This window comes from Barbatula barbatula (assembly GCF_947034865.1).
Source record: "Barbatula barbatula genome assembly, chromosome: 5".
NCBI lineage: Eukaryota > Metazoa > Chordata > Actinopteri > Cypriniformes > Nemacheilidae > Barbatula > Barbatula barbatula.
Window position 1 is genome coordinate 1,466,562 of NC_136769.1, and position 14,096 is coordinate 1,480,657.

The following is a 14,096-nucleotide window of genomic DNA, read 5'->3' on the forward strand; positions in this document are numbered from 1 at the left end:
CAAAGCTTGATCACGTTGGTTCGGTTTTGTCAACCCAAAACTAATCCTGTAACCCTGAGTTTGTTCAGCTACATTCATGGTACAGGCCCCTGGTCACCTGGGAGAAACTCTGTGCTCAGTCTGACGGTCATAACGAGGCAGTTCATCGCCTAGAAAAAGAAGAAATCCTGAGATGTGTGTGCCCGGGACTGCCCGGGAAATACTGATGCATTTCTTTCATGCAGTCTCCAGTAAAACATGTATGATGATACAGTACAGATTAAAGACAAACACAACTAGAACATTAAGTGTTATCTTGTGTTTTTCGATTGTGAAATGTTTCTCTCTGCTCGGAGTTCTCGTATCCTTCTTGATGTTCTCATAAATCTTTCCACACTGAAGTCATGTGTTACATTCTAGCTCCCAAAGGGAGGGGAACCTGACAACCCTCTGCTCTGGCCCACCAATGCCAGCAAAGGAGGTATGGAGTCACAGTGTGAGAAAACGACACAAACACCAAATACCGTATAGAAACAAAGCTTTTATTTAGCCACGATAATAGTGTGGATAATAAACAAAAAATGGGAGGGCTGGACGAACCAAAGTAAAGAAATAAACAAAAATAACCCCACCCCAAAACCATACTAACGCCCAATAAAATATATAATAATCCCTATCTGGCACATGATCAAGCCGCCCTAACCAAATTACAGTGGGTGGTCCGCCCAGGTCTAGCTGGTGTTTCTAGACAGAGAAGTATTCCTACTGGTGATGTATACCCCGGGGTAGCTCTAAATCTACTCCCCAACTCCCTATGAACAACAAGGAAAGGAAAAATAATTATTAACACAAATTATTATCCATAAACAAACAAATGCTCCGTCCTGCTGCTACAAGTTCCAAAAATGGAACTCAAGCTAACTTTACTCGCACACAACAACAGTTTAAAATTATTATCTTATGTTAGTCTCAAGGTATCAAACAAGTTGTCTTAATATCATAAAGATCCCCAAACAGGGCACAAACAAAACCATCAGCAGGAACAGAGAGAGAGACCTGATCCAAAACTGGGCTTTTTAAAAAAGCCCAGCCAGCTGCAGCCACTGACGAGTGGGCGGAGACCCAGGTCCCAATTAGCCGTTAAACCACCAATCAGCTGCCAGGAACAGTCACAGAAGCCAGCTTGCCTGGTAAAAAAACACACACACACCACAAGCAATACCAGAACAAAAATGACAATAAAACGAACCTAGAACACTGGGGACGTACCATCATGCAAAATACTGCATACACTTATGACACATGAAAGGTTTCTCTCCAGTGAATTCTCATGTGTGTCTTAAGGTTACTCGAGACTGTAAAACTCTTTCCACACTGTAGACATGCGTGAGGTTTCTCTCCAGTGTGAATTCTCATGTGTATCTTAAGGTTACTTGTATCTGTAAAACTCTTTCCACACTGTAGACATGCGTGAGGTTTCTCTCCAGTGTGAATTCTCATGTGTGTCTTAAGGTTACTCGAGACTGTAAAACTCTTTCCACACTGTAAACATGCGTGAGGTTTCTCTCCAGTGTGAATTCTCATGTGTTTCTTAAGGTCACTTGTGCCTGTAAAACTCTTTCCACACTGTAGACATGCGTGAGGTTTCTCTCCAGTGTGAATTCTCATGTGTTTCTTAAGGTCACTTGTGCCTGTAAAACTCTTTCCACACTGTAGACATGCGTGAGGTTTCTCTCCAGTGTGAATTCTCATGTGTATCTTAAGGTCATTTGTGCCTGTAAAACTCTTTCCACACTGTAGACATGCGTGAGGTTTCTCTCCAGTGTGAATTCTCATGTGTCTCTTAAGGTGACTTGTATCTGTAAAAGTCTTTCCACACTGTAGACATACATGAGGTTTCTCTCCGGTGTGAATTCTCATGTGTGTCTTGAGGTTACTCGTATCTGTAAAAGTCTTTCCACACTGTAGACATGCGTGAGTTTTCTCTCCAGTGTGAATTCTCATGTGTCTCTTAAGGGGACTTGTATCTGTAAAAGTCTTTCCACACTGTAGACATACATGAGGTTTCTCTCCGGTGTGAGTTCTCATGTGTCTGTTAAGGTTACTCGTAGCTATAAAAGTCTTTCCACACTGTAGACATGCGTGAGGTTTCTCTCCAGTGTGAATTCTCATGTGTTTCTTAAGGCTACTCGTATCTCTAAAACTCTTTCCACACTGTAGACATACATGAGGTTTCTCTCCGGTGTGAATTCTCATGTGTATCTTAAGGCTTCCTGTTTCTGTAAAAGTATTTCCACACTGTAGACATGTGTGAGGTTTCTCTCCAGTGTGAATTCTCATGTGTGTCTTAAGGTTACTCGTATCTGTAAAACTCTTTCCACACTGTAGACATGCGTGAGGTTTCTCTCCAGTGTGAATTCTCATGTGTTTCTTAAGGGTACTCGTATCTGTAAAACACTTTCCACACTGTAGACATGCGTGAGGTTTCTCTCCGGTGTGAATTCTCATGTGTGTCTTAAGGCTTCCTGTTAGTGTAAAACTCTTTCCACACTGTCGACATGTGTGAGGTTTCTCTCCAGTGTGAATTCTCATGTGTGTCTTAAGGCTACTCGCAGCTGTAAAACTCTTTCCACACTGTAGACATACATGAGGTTTCTCTCCAGTGTGAATTCTCATGTGTTTCTTAAGGTAACTCGACACTGCAAATCTCTTTCCACACTGTAGACATGCGTGAGGTTTCTCTCCAGTGTGAATTCTCATGTGTGTCTGAAGGCTTCCTGTTTCTGTAAAACTCTTTCCACACTGTAGACATACATGAGGTGTCTCTCCGGTGTGAATTGTCATGTGTGTCTTAAGGTAACTCGTATCTGTAAAAGTCAGTTTTTCACTCTTTTTGTCTCCTGTTCTCAGAGCTTCTTCCAGTGAATTTTTTTTAAATCTTTGTACACGTTGATGTTTCTCATCAGCATCTTTTACTTCATCTTCTCTGTCCTTATTCTCTTCCATCATATCTGAAGTGAACAAAAATATCTGTTAAACACAGTTTTACAATTGTACAAAACAACAGCACAAGTCAAGATCATTGTTTCCTGAAAATGAAACTCAGTCTTTGCTGAGTATTGCTTTGGATAAAAGAGTTTGCCATATAAGACGAACACATCTTAAGAGAATATTTTAACTTGTGTGCTCCCCGCCTTTTCTCCTCTGTCTGAAGCTGATGTTTCCAAGGTCATTGGTTCCAACCACCCTACCACCTGCCCACTGGATCCCATCCCCACCCATCTCCTTCAGTCCATCTCTCCAACGGTTGTGCCTGCTCTGACCCACATCATCAACTCTTCGCTCACCACTGGGACATTTCCCACAGCGTTCAAAGAGGTCGGCATCACACCGCTTCTGAAGAAGCCCACCCTGGACCCTACACTGCTAGAAAACTACAGGCCTGTCTCCCTTCTTCCCTTCATTGCCAAAGCCCTGGAGCGAGTTGTGTTCAACCAGCTCTCCTCCATTCTCGTGCGAAACAACCTCCTGGACAGCAATCAGTCTGGTTTCAAGACCGGTCATTCCACAGAGACTGCACTGCTCTCAGTCATTGAAGCCCTAAGACTCGCAAAAGCATCATCCATGTCATCTGTGCTCATCCTACTGGATCTGTCTGCTGCCTTTGACACTGTCAATCATCACATCCTCCTGGCTTCTCTCAGTGCTAGGGGTGTCTCTGGAATGGCGTTGCAATAATTCGAGTCCTACCTCTCGGGTAGGTCATTCAGAGTATCCTGTAGAGATAAGGTCTCCGTGTCCCAACAGCTCAACACAGGGGTCTCAGTGCTTGGACCGCTACTCTTCTCCATTTACATGACATCCCTCGGCTCTTTTATTCAGAAGCATGGCTTCTCCTATCACTGCAATGCAGATGACACACAACTCTACTTGTCATTTAAACCGGACGATCCGACGGTCGCTGCTCGCATCGCGGCTGCCTGAGTGACATCTCGCTTTGGATGAAGGATCATCACCTGCAGCTAAACCTTGCAAAAATGGAACAGCTGTGATCCCAGCCAACCCAAAGATTCACCACAACTTTGCCATCGAACTAGGCTCATCAACTATTACACCGTCCAGCACAGCCAGAAACCTGGGAGTGGTAATCGATGATCGGCTTAACCTCACAAGTCATGTTGCCAGCACCGCCCGGACCTTGTAGATTCATCCTCTACAACATTAGGAAAATTAGACCGTTCCTATCAGAGCACTCTACGCGAGTCCCAGTCCAGGCTCTTGTCTTGTCTAAACTGGATTATTGCTATGCGCTTCTGGCTGGACTTCCTGCTTGCACAATCAAACCTCTCCAGATGATCCGTGATGGAAGTAGTGGGAAGAGCGATCAGCTCTGGAAATGAGACTATTAACCGCAATATGGATTCTATCACGGAGAAGCTCACGACTTTGCAAAGAAAAATTGATGTTGTTGGAGACCAAAATGGACAAAGAGAGTAGCCGTGAAAATGGAATGCGGTTGCTCGCCCCAAGACTTAACAATCAATCTTATCTTTTTCGACTCCCCTGTATCAGCCTTGGCCAAGGCAGCTGCTGGAATTCAACCCTGAGTGGAGCAGTATGCTCTTGCGTCCCTCCCCCATTCTACTGACACCTGCATCGCCTCTGTCACTTTGATCCACCAGCCTGTAAAATGCATTTACATTTATTCATTTGGCAGACGCTTTTATCCAAAGCGACTTACAAGTAGTTTTACACAGTCATACATTACTGCAGAGCAATCAGGGGTAAGGTGCCTTGCTCAAGGGCCCTTCAGTCATGACCTGCTGGCACTGAGATTAGAACCGGAACTGGATTACCTGTCTATGGTGTATTGTGTACATGTTTTTCTCCTCACCTCACCCATGTTATGCTGTATTTTTCTTCATACTACATTTCGTTACACTGTACTTGTATGTGTGTAATGACAATAAATTGAATCCAATCCAAAAAATTGCTTCCAATGTTTCCTCATCTGTAAATCGCTTTGGATAAATCTGCTAAATGACTAAATGTAACTTTACTCTGTTTAAATTACAACATAAAATTCACTCAGACTACAGTGATAGTCTGTAATGACATTTTCAGCAGAAAAAGAATTAAACTGTAAATTATTCATTTTGCAACCCAAAGAGCAAATGTATGTTTATTATAATCAGTTTTGTTACAGAAATATGTGTTTCATAATTAAAATCATTACTGTCATGATATCTCAGTGGTTTGGATTGAATGAATCAAGTATAAATCAAGAATCAATGCAAAACATCTTCAGGTACAAAATAAAAGTCATCAGATGTGAAATAACACTACATAGTCTTCACTGTATAAATTGAATATAGATCAATCCTTATTAGAGTCACACCAGTCAAGAGCTTTGAGTGACGATTTTCTTTTCTTTTGTTGTTTTATTAACAATAATAACAGACTGTGATTTATAAAGCTGCTGTCACTTTAAGTTCAGTCAGCGCCGCCGCTCCCACCACGTGCATCACTCACTGTGCGTAGGGCACCAAGTGCTGAGGGGGCACCAAAAATAGCCTGATGAATTTTAATCTAATATTATTTCATTAGGCTATAGAAAAATAATTAGGCAGGCATATTTTAGCAATGTATATGTAAAAAAAAACGTCCGAACAATCTCATATCACCCCATCCACACCACCACCCGCCCATGTACGGTCCGCACGGCAGTGCCTGTTGATCGCGCGTGCGCCTGACGCAGTTTGACAGACGGTAGCCTAGGCAACTTATTTGGAAATGGCCCTGAAAAGACAGCAGGAGTCAGGATCAGAGAAAAAAAGAAAAAGAAACTGCGAGATGATGCCCGTGCATGTCCATGTTTAATCAAATTAAATTCGGGAAATGTGCATGATGTGCTGCTACTGATCGTAATGCGCGTGGAACTTGTGTAACGGAGGCCAGCTAGTGAAGAGCTATGCAGTGTGTAAACCTCACTACCAATCAACAGATACGCTTTAGCCTCCTCGTTAGAGCGCTCGTCTCCCATTCGGACCGACGGCAGTTCGAAGCCCGTGTCGAGCGGGGTGAGTAACTTTAATTTCGGTGCAGCTTGCAATCTGAATTGAGATTTTACTGTTAAACATTGATAGTTTTTTGTTTTACTATTCTGTTTACTGAAGAAAAGTTTGCACCTTTTAGGGGGGGGGGCATCATAATGGAATTATGCTTAGGGCACCAAAATGGCTAAAAATATAGTCGAGTAAAAGAAAGAATAACAACTAAAAACCAACAGACTGTGTCTCATGTAGTCGAGTAAAAGAACAAATGCATGTTTTCTTTTCAATAAGACGGTAAAAAACCAACAGACTGATGAAAATGTGAAACAAAGGGTCAAAATGCTGTGCTCTACAAACTCAAAGCAGAACGATGGTCACCTTATAGCCAAACATGTGATTCTATTGAACCTTTACCAGATCACAACCAGATCAAGTTATGATCATTTGATGCAGTTTAGTGATTCACTTTCAGTTCTAATCTTCTGCATTTGTGGTTTATCAGATAAATGAAAGCTTAATAATTCCTCCACTGTCAGAAATAAAGATTTAAAAACAGAAACCAACCTCTGTGTTCTTTAGTCCTCTGAGTTTCTGTTGTGTGTAGTTCTGGATCTCTCGTGTTCTCAAGCTTCTCTTCCACAAACTCCAACAACTGTGTGAAGATTTCAGTTCTTACACCTGAAGTGATTCTTCTGCTTGTTGCTTTCTGGTATTTATTGGTGGTTTGATGTAGGAGGAGCTTTACTGAAGGTGTCAATCACTGTTGGTGTGAACTGGAGATGTTAGAGAGACATTGTCAATAACTCAACTCAGCTTCACTTATATAACATCACTAAAAACAACAATTGTTGACCAAGATGCTGTCCACTATATCAAATACCAACATTTATCTCCATGTGTGACATAAATGACAAAAACATCTCGGCCACATCACAAATCAACTACAGAAACCCAAGCAAAGTGAGAGCAGTTGTCATAAAAACATCTAACAATGTTCAGTCTTATTCATGATGGATAAATATTCAACTGCTTATTATTTATTATTATTATTATTATAATATTATTATATATATCAATGATTGTAGCGTTTGGAATATCGATACACAATCATGAAAAAATATTGCGCTGTAATCTATCGATATTTTTGATGTGAATGAGAATTAAATCAGTCAATAACTTCTGAAGGACTTTGATTTGACCGGTTACAACAAGACCCTCAGGTTATAAAACTGTCTGGTGTTTTAAATCACAGAAGTTTTGAGCTTTTAAAATCGATATCAAATTCTGCCTATTTAAAACACAAACATCTGTTTTGTGAGGACATTTCCATGAGAGTTTAAGATATCAGCATAATGAAGGAGGTGAAAATGGGAACTATGGGTGTAGAATAATGACAGCTGTTAACACTGATGTGTCTGTTATACTGAAACAAAAAGAAAACGTTCATGATCATCAGCAGAAGACCGGCAGCTCTATTAACACCAATGGATGTGTTTTCACTGTTAGGCTAATGTCACTAATGAAACAAACCTTTCAGGACAAACATACAAATCAGGATTTTAAGTCTCAGTATATATGAACTAAACATATGTTTATCATTGTTATATCTTCCTCACTGTGCTCCTGTGTTTTGTGTTCATCTCTTGTGCTAAGACTGACTCAACTCTGAATACATCAGACCAAATCCCTCTGAATTCATCTGATCCGACAGAAAAGGTGCATCATGTCAAGACCATATTATATATTATACTGAAGGAAACTAGGCTTTATATTTAACTGTATTATTAAGGCTCGTTACGTTATAATGTTGATTCTAGTTTGTAATAATGACACTTTTCCGCATGTTCACAAGACCGTCAAGAATCCTTGAAATGAAACTTAACGAGAGAATCCGCCGGTCGTTCATTCTCTCTGAACGGATTTGAAACGATACAGCGGCGTCTTATAATAAATTCGTTCCCTGAACTTCTCCGCGATTAGTTGAGTTTTAAACGTCTGAAATGTCACATTGTTCGTCAACAGACTCATTGAAAGCGGTCACAGCAAACAGCGCATACAGGCGCGCAGACAGCACTATAGTGACGGGGAGACAAGACCCCTCAGACTCATAGTGACCCGATCTGCCCCTCACTGTCCCAACGAAAGACGACAAACATCAAACATCTGTAAAACTGAGGATTCATGAGGATGTCCGCTATGTACATTAGCCTGAGTAGTGACGGACAGGCCCGCAGCTGCTTCAGTATTTTCCCGTCACTGCTTCACAATCGTGTCGGTCATCGACGTTCAGTCTCTCTGTGCCGCTGCGACTCCTGGCTCCGCCCCCGGGGTCCTACGAGGACCTGTTAGCTGCCTCAATTGTGCCTGTAGTAGCGGTAACCATAGTGATCAAATACCGTCGTCTATGACTGAACTGGTGATATTTGTGGACTGATGATATTACAATAACTTTTCTTGAGACTCGAGTACATCTGTGAGCGTATAAACATTAAAGTAAACGTCACATCCGTTTGTGGAGGTCTTGTGTAGAGAGAGAGAGCATCTGCAGTTTTAAGGTGAAACTCTGAGCAATGTGACATGTGATTTTGAACATGATTCATCTTAAAGCATTTTAAAAACACTGCACAGATATGAACAACTTTAAATATTAATTTCCAACAAATTATTTACATAAACGTTTACAACATTGATTTTCACATGAGCTCTCAAACAGCACACAAGTCTTGTTGATGTGATGCAGAAATAAACTTGTTTCAGCACCGATCAGAGTTAAAACTGGTGAGATCTGAGACAAACTTCTCATCTGAAACTCTTTAAACACTGATGCCATGTGGACGCTTTCTCTCCGGTGTGAGTTTCTATGTGTAATTCAAGGGTATTTTACACAAAGTCTTGCCATCATATCCGGGATATGAGTACAATCACAGGCTTCACTTATCCTGAGGGAATGTGCCACATGAAATACAGATGTGGGGAGGTCATTTCTAAATGCCACGAGGTCCCCAGATAACAATCCTGTGTGAATAGAGCTCTAGTCATGTTCTGTGAGTTTTGAGATATTCATAAAGTGAACATTTTATCTGGTTTTAGTGTAAGTTGTTTGTAGTTCTGTCAAGGTTTTTGGAAAAGTGTTTTTAAACTTTTAAATAAAATTCAATATCCTAACGTAACATTTAAATAGTTTGTAACAACATGAGGGCGACTATAATATTTTTTACAAAAGTTTTGTGTTGAAACACCTCGGCTGTCTGCTCTCTGTGTTGACCCAGTCTTCGAGCTCATCTTCTAGTTCGGGTCATCTGCTTTTCTTCCTTCTGAAAGCTTTAGTCGTCTTTTTGCAGTCAATTCCTCACGCTGCTGTTTCCAACGTCTTTTCACCGACTCATTAATACCAAGCTCCAGTGCACCAAATCTATTTCCTTTTCCAACTGCCAGATCAATCGCCTTGAAAGCTGCATTAAATGCATTTCTCCGTGTCTTTGCCATGATGAGGGTGACAAAATGACAACCGTAATCAGAATGATGGGAAGTTTGAGCGCGCTCGATTTAATCTAAAAAGTTGTGGCTTGAAGTCCGCAAACATTTTAAGAGCATTGCGTTAACGCAAGGTTGTGTGTTGAATCCCAGGGGATTGTAAATACAGTACCCATGTAAAATGGAGGATTGATCTTTATTCAATTTATACAGTGAAGACTATGTAGTGTTATTTCACATCTGATGACTTTATTTTGTACCTGAAAATGTTTTGCATTGATTTTTGATTTATTCAATCCAAACCACTGAGATAATGGCATAATTAATGTTTTTAATTATAAAACACACATACAATATGCAAGAGTGTTCTCTCCAATAGATCGTGCATATATACCTGCATGATTTAGCTTCTCACTACTTGAGTGAACTTCTCTTGTATTACAGTCCTTCACATGCATCGGTTTTACTCTATGGAATATTAGGCCTTCAAAGTGAACATTTTAATCTTACTCACAAAATTTCAATTTACTCACCTGATGGGTTGTCACTTCAACCCTGTATGTCTTTCTTCCGTAGAGAAAATTATATTTGATTAAATGTTGGCAACAAAACCTAGATTTATGTCTATACAATAGAAGTCAAAAGGGAACAACGGCTATTGGCTTCCAACATTTCAGAACATCTTCATTTGTGTCTTGCAGAAGACAGACAATCACACCTTTAAAATGACGACAGGGTGAGTATGACAATATAGATTTTGAACTTTCACCCATTCCTTAACAGGACAAATGGCATAATAAGTTTGTTTACACTTGTTTGGGATGTGTATGACAGAACTGGTATCAACAGGTTTAAGCTTTTGCACAAAGAACAATAAACCAAGCTTTTCAAATTTAAACAAACATTTTATTCTCATTCCTCACATATTACAATTTCAGACATCAGAGAGATGTGGAAAGATATGTTAAGGACAGAAAGGACGATGTGGCTTTTGGGTTGGTGTTGTAGAAGCTGGTGTAACAGTCGTGTCTGGTTGAAATCAATGAGGCAGATATCCAGACGGTCACATTCACAAAAGACTAGGAGATGGGACAAGAGAGGAAAACAGGGATTCCCTGCCATTGCATCTGCATGACATACTTCCCTCCCTGAAAAACACAAACACACAAGTTGGCTTTATAGCTTTTAACCTTACACAAGAGCAAATTAACCATAAGTACCTTTTGTGTAACACCACATCCATTATAGGGTGTAGCATAAACAAGACCTCCATGAGTGTGTGAAGTGTGTCCACAGTTAGGCGGCAAATGGCCAAGAGGAACCGGTGCAGAACTATCTGTGAGAAATAAGTCCAAAGGTTATTCAATGCTGAAAATCTCGTTACACTTTTCATTAAGGGTCCAGTGAAATTTCGCATTTAGCAGTGAGGTTTCAAATTGCAACTAATGGCTAACTGCATCCCCTCCCTTTCAAAGCACTAACATGTCATTGTGTTTTCACTTCTTTGCCGAAAGATATAACGCACTCGGGAGAGCAGTTCACCCATTTAGTGCTACAGTGGAAACATGGCGAATTCCATAAAATCAACAGTTAGATTTTAGGATATTTGAGCATCGTATAAAGTATCCTATATTGAGCCCAACTGACACAGGAAATAAAAACATTACAACAAACAAAATGGTCAATTTTCAGTGATGGGCATCAAATAAGTTACAAAACCAAACAGGAATTCCCAACTTACCTCGACAAAGCTCAACTTGGTCCACATCAGAACCAAAGAGTTGCAAATTCATTAAATCCTTATCACACTTCAGCTTTGGAGACATTTCATCCCAGGATACTTCAGATGAGCCTTCAAATGGGTCTTGCATTACAGTGCTTCTCGGCAGATCTGCAACACAACGCAAGCGATTCATAACAGAATTGAATCCTTGTTGAATCCATATACACAACAATGACTTCTAAGTGCATTACATACCAGAGACTGTATCGTCAACAATGAGGTTTCCAACATCAGCTAATTGGTCATCAAGTCTGTCTTGTTCTGACATATCAGATAACGTTTTATCCCCTTTGTCACTAGCTTCATCTGCAATACATTTGAAAGGGAGTCATGACTGACATTTAAATCCATATACAAAATAATGACGCATATGTACATTCCATACCAAAGGAGGCTTCGTCATCAATGATGTTTCCAAAATCAGCAAACTGGTCATCAAGTCTCTCTTGATCGGACATATCAGATAACGTTTCCCCTTCATCACTAGATTCAACTGCAATACATTGAAAGGGAGTCATAACCGACATTTAAAGTCCCAGTGAAATTAAATGACAATGTCTATTTTTAAGAGTTTATTGTAACTAGTTTATCAATATGGGTCACAAATCCATTTCCCTCAGAAATGCGTCAAAATACTGATGTAAATACCACTGCAACTTCCGGTTCACGCAGACTTTAAATCCTTTTAGAATTCACATACACTACATGTGACGCACAAGTGCATTTCATACCAAGGAAGGCGTCGTCATCAATGGGGTTGTCAAAATCAGCAAACTGGTCATAAAGTATCTCTTGATCTGACATATCAGAGAACGTTTCCCCTTCATCGCTAGCTTCATCTGCAGTACACAGTAAGTGATCCGTAACCAACATTTAAATCCTTTTTGATTCCATATACACAATGACACACAAGTACATTACATACCAAAGAAGGTGTCGTCATCAATGGGCTTGTCAAAATCAGCAAACTGGTCATAAAGTGTCTCTTGATCTGACATATCAGATAACGTTTCCCCTTCATCACTAGCTTCATCTGCAGTACACAGTAAGTGATTCGTAACCAACATTTAAATCCTTTTTGATTCCATGTACACAATGACACAAGTACATTACATACCAAAGAAGGTGTCGTCATCAATGGGCTTGTCAAAATCAGCAAACTGGTCATAAAGTGTCTCTTGATCTGACATATCAGATAACGTTTCCCCTTCATCACTAGTCGTTTCTGTCAAAGACAAACTTCTGCAGTGTATTAGTGTACTGACCGTAAACACAAGTAGAATAACAAATTCATTTCCTCTGCTTTTGCAAAACGCCATTGTGTGCACAAAGATACGCTACTAGTGCACAAACAGTCTACTGTGCTGCTTTATGAGATCCCATATTGCTCGTTTGGTCAATTGTAATGTCCATGGCCAATCACAAACTTAGTTTAATCACTGACGTATAAGGTTCAGGTGTTTTCATCCTCATGTGAGCCAGTCGGTGGCGGTAATGCACCTTAAGCTGGTTTGCCAATCGCCAATAAACCCTGAAGCAGAAGCAGAAGAAGAAGAAAAACCTAATGTGAGACTGAGTGGCAGTTGCTCCGACCTGAAAAAGGGCACCCCCCCAAAGAAAACAACAACTCACAGGCAACATGAAGGACTTAGAATAATATAATATAAAATATAAATATATTTATAAAGAAGTAAAACACTGAAATACAGCTCTCAGTCACCTTTACTAGTATTAATAATAACACAGAAAAACTTGAGTCATAAACTTCCCTACATCACTATCCCTATCAAAATGCCTCCTGAATTGTCTCTCCTGAATCCGCCTCTTTTCAGTGGGCATCTTGGCTTCAAGCAATACCCAAAATAGTGAAAGGATTTAGGCATTTAACCATTTTGAATAAAATCATTAATTTGATGTGTGAATTAGCTCATTTTCCGGTTAAATGGAAGAAGAGCAACAGTTGTCCTGCGTCACTTTCTAACTCTCATATTTCCAATTGTTCAGGTTAGTTTGACATATTTTATATGAATACAGAGGGTTATAAGCAAAAATGAATCCCAAGTGATGTGTGTTTGATGAGCTAACGGTACGTTAAGTGTGTAAATGGTCATGTCTAATGATAACGTTGGGAAAATGGCGGCCGACGCTAACGCTAATGTTTTCTTTTATATAGTCTTAATTGTTTGGGAATATGTCTGAGTTTATTACTTTGTGTGTGTGTAAGACTGTACATTAGTGTTATTTATTACCCGTAATACATCGAGTTAAAGCAGTTTGCAGATGCAGCTTTGGGTGAAACGCACGTGGTAATTTTGCACTATAATACAGTTTCAGTTCATAGGAGTTAAGCATTTAAGTTGAGACAAATATGTTTAATATTGAAGTTTGTACTCATGTCATGTAAATACAATTTAACTTTACTGCAAATGGAATTTATTCTGTTATATAAGTGAAAACTTACAAAAATGTATAATGAATACAGAAACATTTGTTAATCAGAGATAACAGAGAATATGGATATGGACAACCGCGACAATCTCCTTCTAGGGCCGCTCATGCAGGCTCAGCTCAGGTGCCGGTCGCGTGCAGCGCTGCACTCATGTAAACAGAGTTTGCCCTTCCCCTTCTGACTTTAACTTTTGTTGCCCGAATATGGAAGTGAATGAGGCTTTGCAGTTTTTTTTTTTAAATAGACGTATGTGAAATTCTGCATCCATTGTACATGATTGATTTATTTATTTGTTTTCCACCTCAGAAGGGCAACGTGAGTCGAGAAGGGCATATGGGCAGTTGCCCGGGCAACCTGA

The 14,096-nt window shown here is 40.1% G+C and overlaps 2 protein-coding genes across 3 annotated transcripts; both read right to left on the bottom strand.

The window, feature by feature from the left end:
• Positions 1-501: 501 nt before the first annotated feature.
• LOC306894349 (uncharacterized protein) lies at positions 502-8,352 on the bottom strand. Of its 2 annotated transcripts, XR_013786683.1 has the most exons (4): positions 8,235-8,339; positions 6,597-6,805; positions 1,036-2,990; positions 576-791 (listed from the first exon to the last, which is right to left on the bottom strand). XR_013786683.1 is itself a non-coding variant. In XM_079456820.1 (3 exons), the coding sequence occupies exon 3, from the start codon at positions 2,986-2,988 to the stop codon at positions 1,273-1,275; it is 1,716 nt and encodes a 571-aa protein (XP_079312946.1). In that variant the 5' UTR covers positions 2,989-2,990; positions 6,597-6,805; positions 8,235-8,352; the 3' UTR covers positions 502-1,272. The 2 variants fall into 2 exon arrangements, 1 of the variants encoding a protein (XP_079312946.1); XM_079456820.1 differs by having other exon boundaries at positions 502-2,990; positions 8,235-8,352.
• Positions 8,353-10,203: 1,851 nt separating this feature from the next.
• Positions 10,204-12,662, bottom strand: LOC306894143 (uncharacterized protein). Its single transcript, XM_079456428.1, has 8 exons — positions 12,407-12,662; positions 12,215-12,322; positions 12,021-12,128; positions 11,675-11,782; positions 11,485-11,595; positions 11,248-11,397; positions 10,727-10,842; positions 10,204-10,654 (listed from the first exon to the last, which is right to left on the bottom strand). Exons 1-8 carry the CDS (start codon positions 12,606-12,608, stop codon positions 10,586-10,588), a joined length of 972 nt encoding a protein of 323 aa, XP_079312554.1. The 5' UTR covers positions 12,609-12,662; the 3' UTR covers positions 10,204-10,585.
• Between the last annotated feature and the right edge of the window lie 1,434 nt (positions 12,663-14,096).